At 41.4% G+C, this 15,251-nt stretch overlaps 1 protein-coding gene across 1 annotated transcript in view; it reads left to right on the forward strand.

Moving 5' to 3' along the window:
* Window positions 1-6,332: 6,332 nt before the first annotated feature.
* OCIAD1 (OCIA domain containing 1) overlaps window positions 6,333-15,251 on the forward strand; it is a gene marked incomplete at its 5' end in the record, with an annotated part of 75,757 nt that continues 66,838 nt past the window's right edge. Inside the window, one exon of the mRNA XM_030192202.1 lies at window positions 6,333-6,477. Coding sequence (XP_030048062.1) covers window positions 6,333-6,477 — 145 coding nt within the window. The remainder of the gene's footprint in view (window positions 6,478-15,251) is intronic.

A 15,251-nucleotide genomic window follows, 5' to 3' on the forward strand; every position in this document is an offset into this window, starting at 1 on the left:
GCAAATACTATTGAAAACAATAGAAAAAGATTATCTATATAAATAATTCTCACCTGGAACATTCTGAAGCTCACTCTGTGGGAGGGAAACACTGAAGGCTAGGCTCTCAGCTCACTCTCACTCATGCAGCACACACTGTCACTCATAGACCCACCCTCAGCCACGCCCCTTCCGGACATAATTCGCAACCCCAACGTTCTAAATTAAGCCTCCAAACTGCTCCAAACCGGAAGTGTGAGGCGTTGAGATATCCGTTTTGCTCATGGCTCAAAACAGGAAGTGTGAGGTGTCCTGTGCCCCGCCCTCGCGTCAGAACGTGATGATGATGAGGGCGGAGCACAGTCCAGGAACCGACATCTCCCCCTGCCCCTCGGCGAGTCGCTGGCCATGGTTCGGACGGGACCCACATCGCGCACCAGTCCAGGAAACGCTGCCCAGGAAATATGGTTCGGGTGGGACCCGCATCGCGCACCTCGGTCCATGAAACGCTGCCCCTTGGATGTCTCGCTGCCCATGGTTCACACGGGACCCGCATCACGGAGCGCCCAGGTGCCTGCAGGGGGTTGCGGAAAAGCTGTGTCGCTGGCGATGCGTCGGCATGGATGTGGAGCCTGCACACGACGGGGCACACGAGGATCGCTGCACACCAAAACCGGGGGTTGGGGGACAGCTCGGTCGCTGACGATGGGTCGGGATGGGTGGGGAGGCTGCACACGCCGGGAGACACGACCATCGTTGCACACCACAACCTTGCTAGCGCCCATTTCATCTCTCCCAGAAACGGGCCTTTTTTACTAGTTAAAAATAAATGCATGATGCATCTGTAAAAAGTCTAAAGCTGTTCCAGTTGGATAGGCAGTGCCTTAAAAGGTGGAGGACAAAATATATATTTTGTTTACTTATTGGACAGCTTTTTAATTTATTTGAAAGCTTCCCATATCTAGATATAAATGTAATGAAATAAAAACTGAATATCACTAAAACTGCTTAAAATATAATTATAGCTGGTAGAAACAGCAGTTTGTATTTTGTGCTCATTTTTCTACACTGTTTTATACAATACAGATGGTGACATTTCAGTGAGGATATCCTGTTTCTTGATGGGTTCATCTTAACTGTTGTAATTTGCCTTGGGAAACGTGGTGTTATAAAGATGGTGGAATATATTGAAATTAAATGGAAGTAAAATTAAACTCTCCTTTCATTGGCGCACATGAATCACATCTGCATCTGTTTTGTAGAAGTTTACATTTTAGATACACAAATGGATTATTCAGTTTTGAGCATATTTCAGGGACAAGTGGTTTTATAAGTCAATATAAAAATAAATATTTGGTTTCATACTGATCTCTCATTTGTTTAAACATAACTAAATGGGCTAGAAGCCCTTAATGAAGTCCATTGATTGTCTTATATTTTGTACTTGTGCTGACTTATACTGTACCAAAACTGAGGACGCTTTTCTAAATGGTCGATAATAAAAAGAGCTCATTGTGAATACTATTAACCCTAAAAGTTAGATTTGTGGCTGCACATGAGGAATTGTGATATTGAATAAATAAGTGTATGTTTGTATCCCTAGTCATACATCCAAAGGTTATATAATCCTTTCAAGATAGCCAGTTAATTGTTTAACTTATTAGTGGAAGATAACCACAGAGGCACTGTGTGGTTGCGTTTTCAATGTGGTAATTGTAGGGCCCAGCTAAGGAACAGATTATTTTGAGTTAATCTTCACTGGACCAAACTTGCTTTCACTGTGCCATCACCATCCAGTTGGATAGGTAGTGTCTTAAAAAGTGGAGAATAAAGGATTGTTTTTTTTACATTTAAATCCCACATTATCTCAAGCAAACTAGGGTTCAATGTGGCTTACATTTGAAAATACAGTGAGACAGAATAATAGAATTCAGTTATATCATGGGAGCAAATTGATGGATGTGTCTGAAACATTTAACAAAGAAGAAATTACCATATATATCCAGCGTTACATTTAAAAGTCTGTCCCTTAATGATGCCACATGTTCAGAAATCATAACCATAAGTATAGACAGTTATTCAAATATATCATATACACATATCAGAACAGGAAGCCATACACACATTGCAAAAGTAAACAAAACTTAATTTTTATTTTCTAATTTCCATCTTCCAAAATTCCAGACAGATGTACAGATCAGCAGGACCCAAAGCAGTCCAAAACAAGTAACCCCCCACCCCCCCCCCCAAAAAAAAAAAAACCCCCAAACAAACAACAACATAGTTTATACCTAATTGTTCAACCACCCTGAGGATTCACCTTTGGGCTTAAAAAGCAAAACTGTCCCTGAGATTCTTGGACTATCAATTGCTGCTACTGTTCAAATTGTGAACTGTTATTATTTACCTGGTAAGAGAACAGTTTCTGACTCCCAACAGGGGGCTGACCAATTGATTACAACAGAAGTGGATCTTACTGCTTTCTTAGAAGATTCCCAAGACACAATAAAATCTAGGTCCACCCTGTTGGTGTCTTTTGGCCAAGAGAAAGATATATAATTGGTCTTGAAAACTTAAAAAGATTTTCTATATTGTGGGGCTAAGGTTAATGTTTTTCCAGATGTGGCTAGAACCACTCAACTTTGATATAAGGCCTTTTTGTCTTTAAAGCCTAGGGTGTTGGCAATAGGCACTTCTTTCTTTCTGGAGTGCCCCTGCAAATGTCTTCTTATGTTCAAAGGAATTGAATACATATTCTTGGACTCACTACAACTTGAACAGTTTATTAAGGGACATGAAAGTAGTATAGTGGGTTAATGGGGTTATATATAGTATATGTGCTGTATATAATAGTAAGTGTATACTGACTTGATTGCCTTAATTTAGTTTTGTTTGTTTGTTTTTTTGAGGTGACTATCTTCTCTAAACGTGAGCTAGTTGGTTTTCTTAGGGAAGATTTATCCCTTTATGTAATTTCCTTTTTTTCTTTGTAATTCCAATGCACATGTTCTTATGATGGATATGTAATAGATATAAAAAATAAAAAAATAAAGCAAAACTATGTGCATGTAAGGACTGGATAAACAAATTAAAACAAAGTTTATAGCAAATGCCCTTAATATGTAATACTTGGCATCAATAATGAAACAAGTGATAGAATATTCACATAGCAAGCTGCCTGAGCAAACAGATGTATTTTCCATTGAACATAATTAACTTTGTATCAACTTGGAAGCCAATGTTGTGGTGATCTGGACAATATTGGCATATTTAGACTGCCTCTGGACAGAACTTCTGCATGAAAGAAGCCCCTACCTCATTATTCAATACATATCTGTGAAATAGTAATATTAAAAAAAAAAAAAGCATGTTTATTTTTATAATATACCACTGCATTCCACAAAACAAAAAGGATCAAGTTCCCACATGCCATCTTTTTCTTTTGATGTAGGCACAGGAAAAACAATGTGAAATGCTCCAAGTTTCAACCAAATTGATGTTTTTTTAAAATTGTAAATAGTAAGTCTGATTGTTAAGTACCTGAGTCTCATAACATGATGTCTGTTTTGGTGGCCCTTTACTAGCTGAAAACATCTCTGCACGAATACAGGGAGTGACTATTGCCAGTCCCTCCAAATGATTTTAAAATGTAGAACAAGTTAGTACTCTAACCGATGAAACCAATACTTCCTCTGTATACATCCGTATTTATTTTATTGCATTTGTATCCCACCTATTTGCAGGCTCAAAGTGGCTTACATAGTATTAACATGGTTTTTCCAGTGTATCAAGTACTGTTAGTATTGTGTAGAGATTAATTAAGGGACGAAAGAGAAGGAAGGGATTTATTAGGGTATTTATAGAAGGTGGCTTTCGTAACTGAATGGTTGGTGAAGTGGGTTACTACTACTACTATTTAGCATTTCTATAGCGCTACAAGGCATACGCAGCGCTGTACAAACATAGAAGAAAGACAGTCCCTGCTCAAAGAGCTTACAATCTAATAGACAAAAAATAAATAAAGCAAATCAAATCAAATCAATTAATGTGAACGGGAAGGAAGAGAGGAGGGTAGGTGGAGGCGAGTGGTTACAAGTGGTTACGAGTCAAAAGCAATGTTAAAGAGGTGGGTTTTCAGTCTAGATTTAAAGGTGGCCAAGGATGGGGCAAGACGTAGGGGCTCAGGAAGTTTATTCCAGGCGTAGGGTGCAGCGAGACAGAAGGCGCGAAGTCTGGAGTTGGCAGTAGTGGAGAAGGGAACAGATAAGAAGGATTTATCCATGGAGCGGAGTGCACGGGAAGGGGTGTAGGGAAGGACGAGTGTGGAGAGATACTGGGGAGCAGCAGAGTGAATACATTTATAGGTTAGTAGAAGAAGTTTGAACAGGATGCGAAAACGGATAGGGAGCCAGTGAAGGGTCTTGAGGAGAGGGGTAGTATGAGTAAAGCGACCCTGACGGAAGATGAGACGGGCAGCAGAGTTTTGAACCGACTGGAGAGGGGAGAGGTGACTAAGTGGGAGGCCAGCAAGAAGCAGATTGCAGTAGTCTAAACGAGAGGTGACAAGGGTGTGGATGAGGGTTTTGGTAGAGTGCTCGGAAAGAAAGGGGCGGATTTTACGGATGTTGTAAAGAAAGAAACGACAGGTCTTGGCGGTCTGCTGGATATGAGCAGAGAAGGAGAGAGAAGAGTCAAAGATGACCCCAAGGTTTCGAGCTGAGGAGACAGGGAGAATGAGAGAGCCATCAACAGAAATAGAAAACGGGGGGAGCGGGGAGGTGGGTTTGGGGGGAAAATGAGAAGCTCGGTTTTGGTCATATTTAATTTCAGGTGGCGTTGAGACATCCAGGCAGCAATGTCAGACAAGCACGCTGAAACTTTGGTTTGGATGCAAGGTGAGATGTCAGGGGTAGAAAGGTAGATTTGGGAGTCATCAGCATAGAGGTGGTAGGAAAAGCCATGGGATGAGATTAATGAACCAAGGGAAGAAGTGTAGATAGAAAAGAGGAGGGGACCAAGAACAGAACCCTGAGGTACGCCGACAGGCAGAGGGATAGAAGTAGAAGAGGATCCACCAGAGTGAACACTAAAGGTGCGGAGGGAGAGGTAGGAAGAGAACCAGGAAAGGACAGAGCCCTGGAATCCAAGTGAGGACAGGGTATCGAGAAGTATGCTGTGATCGACAGTGTCAAAAGCAGCGGAAAGATCAAGAAGAATGAGGATGGAATATTGACCTCTGGATTTAGCCAGTAATAGGTCATTGGAGACTTTAGTAAGCGCAGTTTCGGTTGAGTGGAGAGGGCGAAAACCAGATTGTAATGGGTGAAGAATAGCATTTGAGGAGAGAAAATCAAGGCAGCGGCGGTGAACAGCACGCTCAAGTAATTTGGAGAGAAAAGGAAGGAGGGAGATGGGTCGGTAATTAGAGGGACAAGTAGGGTCAAGTGAAGGCTTCTTAAGGAGAGGTGTGACCACAGCATGTTTAAAGGCAGCAGGGACAGTCGCAGTGGAAAGTGAGAGGTTGAGAATGTGACAGATAAAAGGAATAAGAGTAGGAGAGATGGCATTAAGAAGGTGGGTGGGAATGGGATCAGAGGAACAGGTGGTACATTTTGAGGAAGAAAGGAGAAGTGTAGTTTCCTCAATAGTAACTTCAGGAAAGGAGGAAAGGGAATGAGGGGAAGGAGAGAGAGGGGAACGGACTAGTGGAGGGAGAGCTGGTGAGGTAGAGAAAGCAAGGTTTATCTTTTGAACCTTGTTGTGAAAGAATTCAGCAAGGGTCTGAGGAGATAATGAAGGGGGAGTTGGGGGAGGGGGCACCTTGAGGAGAGAGTTCAATGTGGTGAAGAGAAGTCGAGGATTAGAGCCAAGAGAGTTGGTCAGTTGGATATAATAATCCTGTTTGGCACGTAAAAGAGCAGATTGGAAGGAGGTCAGCATGAACTTAAAGTGTAAGAAATCAGCAAGGGGCCGAGATTTCCGCCAGAGGCGTTCGGCGGAGCGGGTACAGGAACGTAGGTAGCGGATATTAGAAGTCAGCCAGGGTTGGGGTTTTGTACGCCTTACAGGGCGGGTCATCAAAGGTGCAAGAGTGTCTAAGGCAGAGGATAGAGTATTGTTAGTGGCCGTGGGCTTTTTAGGTTCTCATTGTAGGCTTTGTTGAAGAAATATGTCTTCAGAGATTTGCGAAAATCCGTATGCTGCACAAGCCAGCATGTTTGAAAATATTAGTGAGATTAAATAAAAATGCCCTAACAATAAAGAACGACGAGGATGCTGTAGCTCATAGATTTGTTGCTGTGTTTTGACTGTACTAGATGACGGCTACGCGGGGAAGAGGAAAGAACAGCTAACCTAAGCGGCTTCAAGTTTTTGAGAGCATCCCGTCTCCTGTTTTCTTCAACCTCCTTGTCCTTGAGCCAGGGCAAAACTTGAGGAAGTGCGGCTGCGCTGAATTATTGAACGAAGGAGGCGCGGTACCGTCTTGGATAACCTTGGGTAGGTACTAGGTGGTCACCAGACCCAGGTCTTTTACTAAAGATTAGCTTCAGTTATCTGCAGCAGGGCCCATTTTATTTCTACGGGCTCTGCTGCAGATAACTCGAGCTAACCTTTAGTAAAAACCCTGAGAGGCTCGTACGATTCCACTGGAACCCTGCAGGATTCCCGCAAACTCCGTTCCCGTGCAGCTTTCTACTTCCAACGTGTTCTTAGTTTGGACCCGTGAATGATACTCAGTCAGGCTTCACAGCTTTCCTTCTCCGGTGTCCCGCCCTTCTCGTTCGTAATTTTTTTAATTCTCCAGTCCAGTGTCCTGCTCCTGCCCTGTGCCTTATGTGGCGCAATTTCCTGTTTCCGGTAAGGGGGGGGGGGGGGTACACGTATCTGAGAGAAGAAGACAGCGGAGCATTTGGAAAGGCAAAGTAGAAGGGGTCAGGAGGTGACCTCAGGTATGAATTTGATGGTAGCGGGGTGGGGTTGAGAGTAAAGGTGCGGGATCGCCACCAGGTAGGAGAGAGGAAGATATGTTGGACCGGGCCGGGGAGAACGGAAGAGAGAGAGATGAATGGCAGCCTACTGGGAGGGAAGGTCGATCTTCCGGTTCCCGAATGTGTGTGAAGAGGGGTGTTCGGCGTGTGACTCGTTATCTCTGCAGAATATGTCTCGTACTGTCCAATAATAACATTGTTGACATAAATTCAGTTGTAACAATTTTGTATATATTGAAAACTTAATTTAATTGAAAAGTTTTCAATTTGCATCCGAATTAAAAAAATTTGGAAGGGGTGTGTTATTCTGTTTACATTGTATTGCTGTTTAATATTAATAATTATGCTGAAGATGCTTTCTGTTGCTAAACAAAATAGTAATTTCCCCTATCTGGCCAGATTATTGATCCTCTTTTTAAATATCTACTGCAGGCAACTAGCTGCACCAAACTAGGGTGATATGCCCATGCATATTCACCTGTTTTAACAGCTACATTCATCTCAAATTTATTTGTGGGAGATTTAAATACAGAAGATTATAATCTAACCTGAATTTATCACAGAATATCAAAGTTTAGCAAAATCAGCCACAGGGTGGTCAGTGGGTGGGAGGACCATAGAATGATTTTTTTTTTTTTTTTTGTAACAGTTGAGGTACCTGAACAGGTGTTGAAATTTGAGACATAATTGATAAAGTATGTTAATTTGAAATTTGTTATATTGCTATGGTGGACAAGATCAAGACGGTTTACAAAGCTAAATATGTAAAAGAATTCCATAAAAATAAAGACTTGCCACACTATTGCAACCCAGACCTTGCTGCCCAGCCACTAGCTCAGTTCCCAATTCCAACTAGGGTCACAGCAGAAAATAAGTTTCACCACACTAACCACACTCTCTCTCACTACACACTTCACATTCAGTACAGTCCCTCCTGGTCGAGCTTAGGTGTGGGTCAAGGTCCAGAATAGAGATCCGTGGTATTAGGGAATTCAAGAGAGGCTTGTCAGACTTTATCAGTCAGAGGAGCAAGCCAAGGAGGTTAGATAAAACAGGAGAGGAAGTGCCAGATGGAGAAGTGGCCTAGTGGTTAGGGTGGTGGACTTTGGTCCTGGGGAACTGAGTTCGATTCCCGGCACAGGCAGCTCCTTGTGACTCTGGGCAAGTCACTTAACCCTCCATTGCGTGCCGCATTGAGCCTGCCATGAGTGGGAAAGCGCGGCGTACAAATGTAACAAAAATAAATAAATAAAATGCACAAAGCTTACTGTTCTATTAATGTTTGCTTTAGACTGGTTCTATGTAATCCAAAGGCAGCTATTAGATAGCTAATAATGCACCAAGGGGTTTTCCATGGCTCGTAGAAGTGCCGCTAGCCACCAAGAACCCCATGTAAATGTATTACAGTGAGCTCAGTATTTTAATAAGCTCTACATCAGCGTAATTTAATGAGAGAATTTTACTGCTGCTTTGGAGCTGTCGGAGAGGAGGGAAGCACAAGCAGGCAGCTGCAAAAGGCTACTTGCTTGTGCTTCTTACCTCTCACCTCCCGGTGTCCCCTCAGCTGAGCCCTATCATGAGCTCCCCCTCCTCCTCCCCCCCCCTCCCAAAAAAAAACCTTAAAAAATATTCCTGTTGGTCTAATGGATCCCAACACCTCCACAAATCTTTTTATTTTTTAAATATTCCTGGTGGTTTAGTGGACTGTGACCCTCTCCCCTGCACGTGCACACACCCCTCCATGTACCTTTAGAAGGTGAAGGCATTAAGGCAGGAGCAACAGCTTCTCTTTCTTGCCTTGCCCACCCAGAACAACGTGGTTTAGCTGCACCCAGTGCATTCCAAAATGCGCTGGGCAGGTCCTGGGTGCCACCACTTTGTTCTGGGTGGGCCCAAGGCAAGAAGGAGAAGCTGTTGCCCCTGCCATAATGCCTCCACCTGCTAAAGGTACACGGAGAGGTGTGGATGGGTCTGGGTGTGTGTGTGCAGGGGAGAGGGTCGCAGTTCACTGGACCACTAGGAAAAATCGTAGAAAAAAAAAAGTTGTTTTGGGGGGGGGAGGGGGGAGTCAGTATCCACTGGACCACCAATGAAATTAAAAGGAAAGTGTGGAGTTTGTAGGGCTTGACACCTCTGACTTGCAAACAGCAGAGCAATGCACAAAGGGGGATCCATGCAGCTCATTTGCATTTGATCCCCTTTGTGCATCGCTAAATTTTACAGAAGCAGCCATATTTTATGGCTTCCTTTATGCATCGGGCTTGAAGTGATGCCAAAATGTTGAAGCCAATTAGGATGGTCTCAGTTTCCCTTTCCCTGTGCAGCCATCATTGCCATACACTCAAAACAAAGCAAGCAAACCAATGAGTTGCTGCATCCACTTTGTTCTTTATCGTTGGTAGCATTTTTATTTAATCTCACTTATATTTTCTAACATGCCGGCTTATGCAGTATACGGATGTACACAGAGGAAGTATAATAGCAGAATAACTTTTCATAGTTAGAGTAGTAATTTGTTATAAATTTTAATCAGTGTGTCGTTTGGAGGGGCTGGTTATAGTGACACCATAGCAGTGTTATATTCCTGCAGAGATTTTGTTTTCTCCTGGTAAGGGGCCACTAAAACAGACATCATGTTATGAGAATCAGTTGCTCAATATTTGTTGTTTCTATCTATTTACTTGTTTATGATATTTATATCGCACATTAAACATGAATTAGGTTGAAACTTGGGAGCATTAAACATTTTTTTCCTGTATCAAAAGAAAAAGATGTCATGTGGGAATTTGCTTGTTTTGTGGATTGCAGTGGTATATTATAAAAATGTACTTAATATTTTTATTACTACTATTTAAAAGACAGATATTGAATAATGAGGGCAGAGCTACCTTCATGCAGAAGTCCAGAGTCAGTCTAAATGTGCTAGCATTGTCCAGTTCAGCACACTATTAGCTGCCCAGTTCATACAAAGTTAATTGATGTATGTACAGTGGAAAATAAATCTGTTGGCTCAGGCTGCCTGCTGTGTGAATATTCCATCATTTTTTCATTATTGCTACCATGTATTACATATTATGGGCATTTGCTTTGAATTTTGATCACTTTAATTTGTTTATCCAGACCTTACATGCACATGGTTTTACTTTTTAAACCCAAAGGTCAATCCTAAGGATGGTTGAACAATTAGGTATAAACTGTGTTGTTTTTTACTTTAATTGTTTTGGAGTGCTTTGGGTCCTTCTGATCTGTACATCTACTGTCTGTAATGTGGAAGATGGAAATAAGAAAATAAAAATAAAATTTTGGATGTACTCTATAGAAGTTGTTGTTTACTTTTGCAATGTGATGAATGCCTGTTCTGATGTGTGCATGTGATAATCTTTGAATAACTGCCTATACTTGGGCTATGATTTCTGAACATGTGGCATAATTAAAGGACAAACTTTTAAATGCCCAACTGGGTATATATGCTTTAAATGTTTCAGACATATCTATCTATTTGCTCCCATGATATAACTGAATTATATTATTCTGTGTTACTGTATTTTCAAATGTAAGCTAGATTGAACCCGACTTTGCTTGGGATAATGTGTGATATAAATGTAAAATTTAAAAAATCCTTTATCCTCTGTCTACCTGCTGAATAGTGATGGCACAAGGAAAGCAAGTTTGGTCCACTGAAGACTAATTCAAAATAACCTGTTCCTTAGTTTGGCCCTAGTATTTCCATATTGAAAATGCAACCATACCATGCCTCTGTGGTTATGTTCCACTAATAAGTTAAATAATTAACTGGATTTCTTGAAGGGTTATACAAAGTTTGGATGCATGACTAGGGACACAAACATACACTTATTTATTCAGTATCACAATTTCTCATGTACAGCCATGAAACAACCTTTTAGGGTGGATAGTGTTCACAATGAGATCCTTTTATTATTGACCAGAGAGAGAGAGAGAGATGTTTTCAGTTTTGGCACAGTATAAGTCATCATAAGAACAATTTGGCACAGTATAAGTCATCACAAGAACAAAATATAAGAAAACCAATGGACTCTATTACGGACCTAATATCCCGTTTAGTTATGTTTAAACAAAAGAGATCTACATGAAACAAAATATTTATTTTATTAGTACATAAGTATTGCCATACTGGGAAAGACCAAAGGTCCATCGAGCCCAGCATCCTGTTTCCAACAGTGGCCAATCCAGGTTACAAATACTCGGCAAGATCCCAAAAATGTACAAAACATATTATACTGCTTATCCCAGAAATAGTGGATTTTTCTCAAGTCCATTTAATAACGGTCTATGGACTTTTCCTTTAGGAAGCTGTCCAAACCTTTTTTAAACTAAGCTAACTGCCTTTACCACATTCTCTGGCAATGAATTCTAGAGTTTAATATGAAGAAAATTTTTCTCCGATTCGTTTTAAATTTGCTACATTGTAGCTTCATCGCTTGCCCCCTAGTCCTGGTATTTTTGGAAAGCGTGAACAGACGCTTCACATCTACCCGTTTAACTCCACTCATTATTTTATAGACCTCTATCATAAAATAATGAGTGGAGTTGAACCACTTGCCCTTGAATCATGTTCAATATAGAATAATCCATTTGTGTATCTAAAATGTAAACTTGTACAAAACAGATGAAGATGTGATTCCATGTGCCCCAATGAAAGGAGAGTTTAATTCTACTTCCATTTAATTTCAATATATTCCATCATCTTTATAACACCAGGCTTCCCAAGGCAGGTTACAACAACAGTTCAAATAAACCCATCAGGAAAAGGATATCCTCACTAAAATTTGGCCATCTGTACTGAACAGTGTAGAAAAATGAGCACAAAATACAGAGTTTATAAATGCTTTTGCTACTAGCTACAATAATGTTTGAAGCTGTTTTAGTGATAATTGTTGTTTCATGATATTTATATCTTAAGGGAAGCTTTCAAATAAATTTAAAAGGTCCAATAAGTAAAAAAAAAATCTTTTCACCTCTACCTTTTAAGGCACCGCCTATCCAACTGGAACAGGTTTAGGCTTGTTACAGATGGACCACGTATAGGCAGTCCATTATTTCTAATAATCTTTTGCTATTGTTTTCAATAGCATTTGCTATTGTTTTGGGTGTAATAACTGGATTCAGCTCATACAGTGGACTAGATAGGATCACTTCATCTCCTGTTTTATCCAACCTCTTTGGAGCAAGCGTCCTTGCTCTCACACCAAAGACCATTCTGCATGCTAAGGATTCTTTTTTATTTTATGCTAAATCAACTTTACTGGAACTTCTGCAACAGCCTGGCAAACACTTTTCAGTATGTCAGACATATATTGTTGTTGACTTCAAACTCCAACCCTGTCCAACAAATCAGTTATTCCTTCAGGAGGAATCCCTGCCAAATTCTCCCACCAACTCGTATTTGCATCTGCAGCTTAAGTCACTTGGGGCCCTCTTTACTAAGCCGCGCTATAGGTGCTCTAACGATAGAGACGCCCATTATGTTTCTATGGATGTCTCTATTGGTGCGTGCTAAAAAGTTTGTGCACGTACACACTTTTGATTGCAATCCACTTCCCTCACGCATAGACCCTTATGGCTGTCCTTCCAGCGATGCACTTGGAGCTGCATCCTGGCCTTGAACAGGCTTCCTCTGTCCTGGCTCCTGGGCTGGGTTCCTCTTACCCAAGAGCTCCTTATGCCTTCTCAGTTGCTACTGTTGGGGCAACAACTGCTCTTTTATTCAGCCTCGGTTTATTCTGCCTTTCCAAGACCCCCTTCTCCAAGGGTTCGGGAGGGGGTACAGGGAACCAAAGACCCTGTGCAAGGCACATCACATTACCTCCCTAGTACCTCCCCCCATGCCATTCACCAACTTAACACAGTTTCTTTCTGCACCTTATTGCTTAAACACACCCTCCTGGGCTGGACCTCTGGCCACCCTTGATATCACCCCTCCCCCCAGTAACTGGAGAGATCCACACAGCAAAATTTAGTAATCCCCCATTATAATGTACACTTGTACAAGAACAAAACACATTACACATAAATGTGGGGTTTCTTTAGTCTAAATATGGGGCCCTAGCTTGGAAGAGCAAAAAACCAACATACCATGGCACCAGTTTTTAATGTATTTAACCTAACTATTGAGTACTAGTTTGTAGACTCACTAGTAGATTCTCCCTTTGCGTTCTATCAGTATGTCACAGGCCAAGCAGAAGAAAAAGGTTTTGCTTCTGATCTAATGGCTCTTGGAAGAGAAACTAGCAAAAAAAAAAAAAAAAAAGCCTTCTCATGGGTTACCTCCTAATGTGCTTTTGCTCCATTAGACACCCAACCTATATAGATCTTAAAATTCTGTTAGGCACATAAGGAGCAAAAAGAGAACTCAAGGTGGTTGATGATCATGAAAAGCTTTGAGTCATAGTGAAGAACTTAAAATTAATTCTATATTGAACTGGTAACCAGTGATAACATTTGAACAGCGGGGTAATGTCAAATTTGTGAATGTGCTACTATCCAGTTCCACACCCTGATTTTATAAACAGTCTTGAACACTTAGCTAAAATCTTTACTAAACTATTATTGGGTGATCCAACTTTGGAGGCGATTTATGAGCTCATAGGACATCTATCATGGAGATTGTATTGCAGTTTGTTCTGTGATACATTTACTTTCACTTTGCTATCACCACTTTAATTGTACCAGTCCATATGCCCGATCTTTCCCCCCTAGAGAAAACAAAAACTTCAAAATTATGGTACTTAACACAGGCCTCCTTAAAACCCTTGCCATTGCTGCTTAAAAAAAAAAAATAAAATAAATGAAGGAGATGATGGCGCCCCCAGGCCATCCCATAAAACAGGACAGCTCATAGTAGACTGGTTGTCCATTATAATTGATTGCTGCCACCCATACAAAAAAAGATGATATCCATACTAACACTTTACCACCAATTGCCAAGTCCACCAACTAATCCATCAACTAAGAATATACAGTTATCAAATGTTGCTTTTCAATCTAATAATGCCAACACTAAATATACCCCTTCATCTATTATTTATATAACATCTTGGCCTTTAGTTCTAGAATTGTTTACAACCTAAGAACCTAATAAAAAAAAAAAACCTCCTCTAAATATCCAACATGTTCAAATGTACATTAAAAAAAAAAAGAAATTCCATACTCAAAATACCACCGTGAAGGGAGAGGGGGAGAGATTGGGTGATAGTGAATGGTGGTGGTGGTGGGGAGAGATGGGGGAGATGATGTTGGATGATGAGGGTAAAGAGAGAAAGAAGAGTGAGTGTGGATGGCGGGGAGGGTGGGATGGTGGCAGAGAGGGGAGGTCCTTGATGGTCTGATAGGTGGAGGAGAAACAGTCATCTGTTAGTGTCTTGTAAACAGGTAGTATGCAAAAGACTGGTAACACCAACACACAGTACTGACTAATTAAATAGGAATGGCAGTAGAGGGCTGACAGTATTTGGATTAGGTCAATAAAGATAACACTGTGTATTATTTATATACATGTATATATATACTTTGTGTGTATATCATTCATATATAAACTAGTAAAACAGGCCTGTTTCTCACAAATGAAATGGGCGCTAGCAAGGTTATCCTCCGAGTTCCAGCTTGGCCCCCTCCCTCCCCCCTGTCATCCGAGTTCCAGGCTCCGCTCCCTGTCCTCAGAGAGAGAGTGAGTGTGTGTGTGTGTGTGTGTGAGAATTAGAGTGAGTGTGTTTCAGAGAGAGAGAGCTCGAGTGTGTTAGAGAGAGAGAGAGAGCGAATGAAGTAAATCCCAGCTGTTTCTAGAAAGCTTTCTTGAACAAAATCTACTTACTTGTACTTTAAAACAATTAATAGCCAAATATTTCCCGTGGAATCCCACTGCCCACTACCACTCCTCTAACAACCATTGCTGTTCAATCACACATTAGTTCCCGAGAACTCCTGAAATGTAAAATACAACCCAGATCTGACCGTGTGCTGTGGACCAAATTGTGGGAGAGCGGTGCTTACAGCAGGCCTCTCCTCACCCCCACCTCCCAAAAAGAAAGCAAGCTCTGCAGGTGTATAAAGATAGTCTGAGCACTGGCCCCTGCCCCCTGCCCCCAGTGGTTCTCATGGACCGGTAACAGGGCTGAGCCCGAAATAAGAATGAAATAAATGTATACAGGGAGAAAGGGGAGAAAGAGAAAATGTCACCCCCACCCCTGCGGGCCTCACCCCTCCTTCCATTAGCAGTCCCATAAATACCGGAAAGGGAGGACACAG

The sequence above is a fragment of the Microcaecilia unicolor genome, chromosome 2, assembly GCF_901765095.1.
Source record: "Microcaecilia unicolor chromosome 2, aMicUni1.1, whole genome shotgun sequence".
NCBI classification, from domain to species: Eukaryota; Metazoa; Chordata; class Amphibia; order Gymnophiona; family Siphonopidae; genus Microcaecilia; species Microcaecilia unicolor.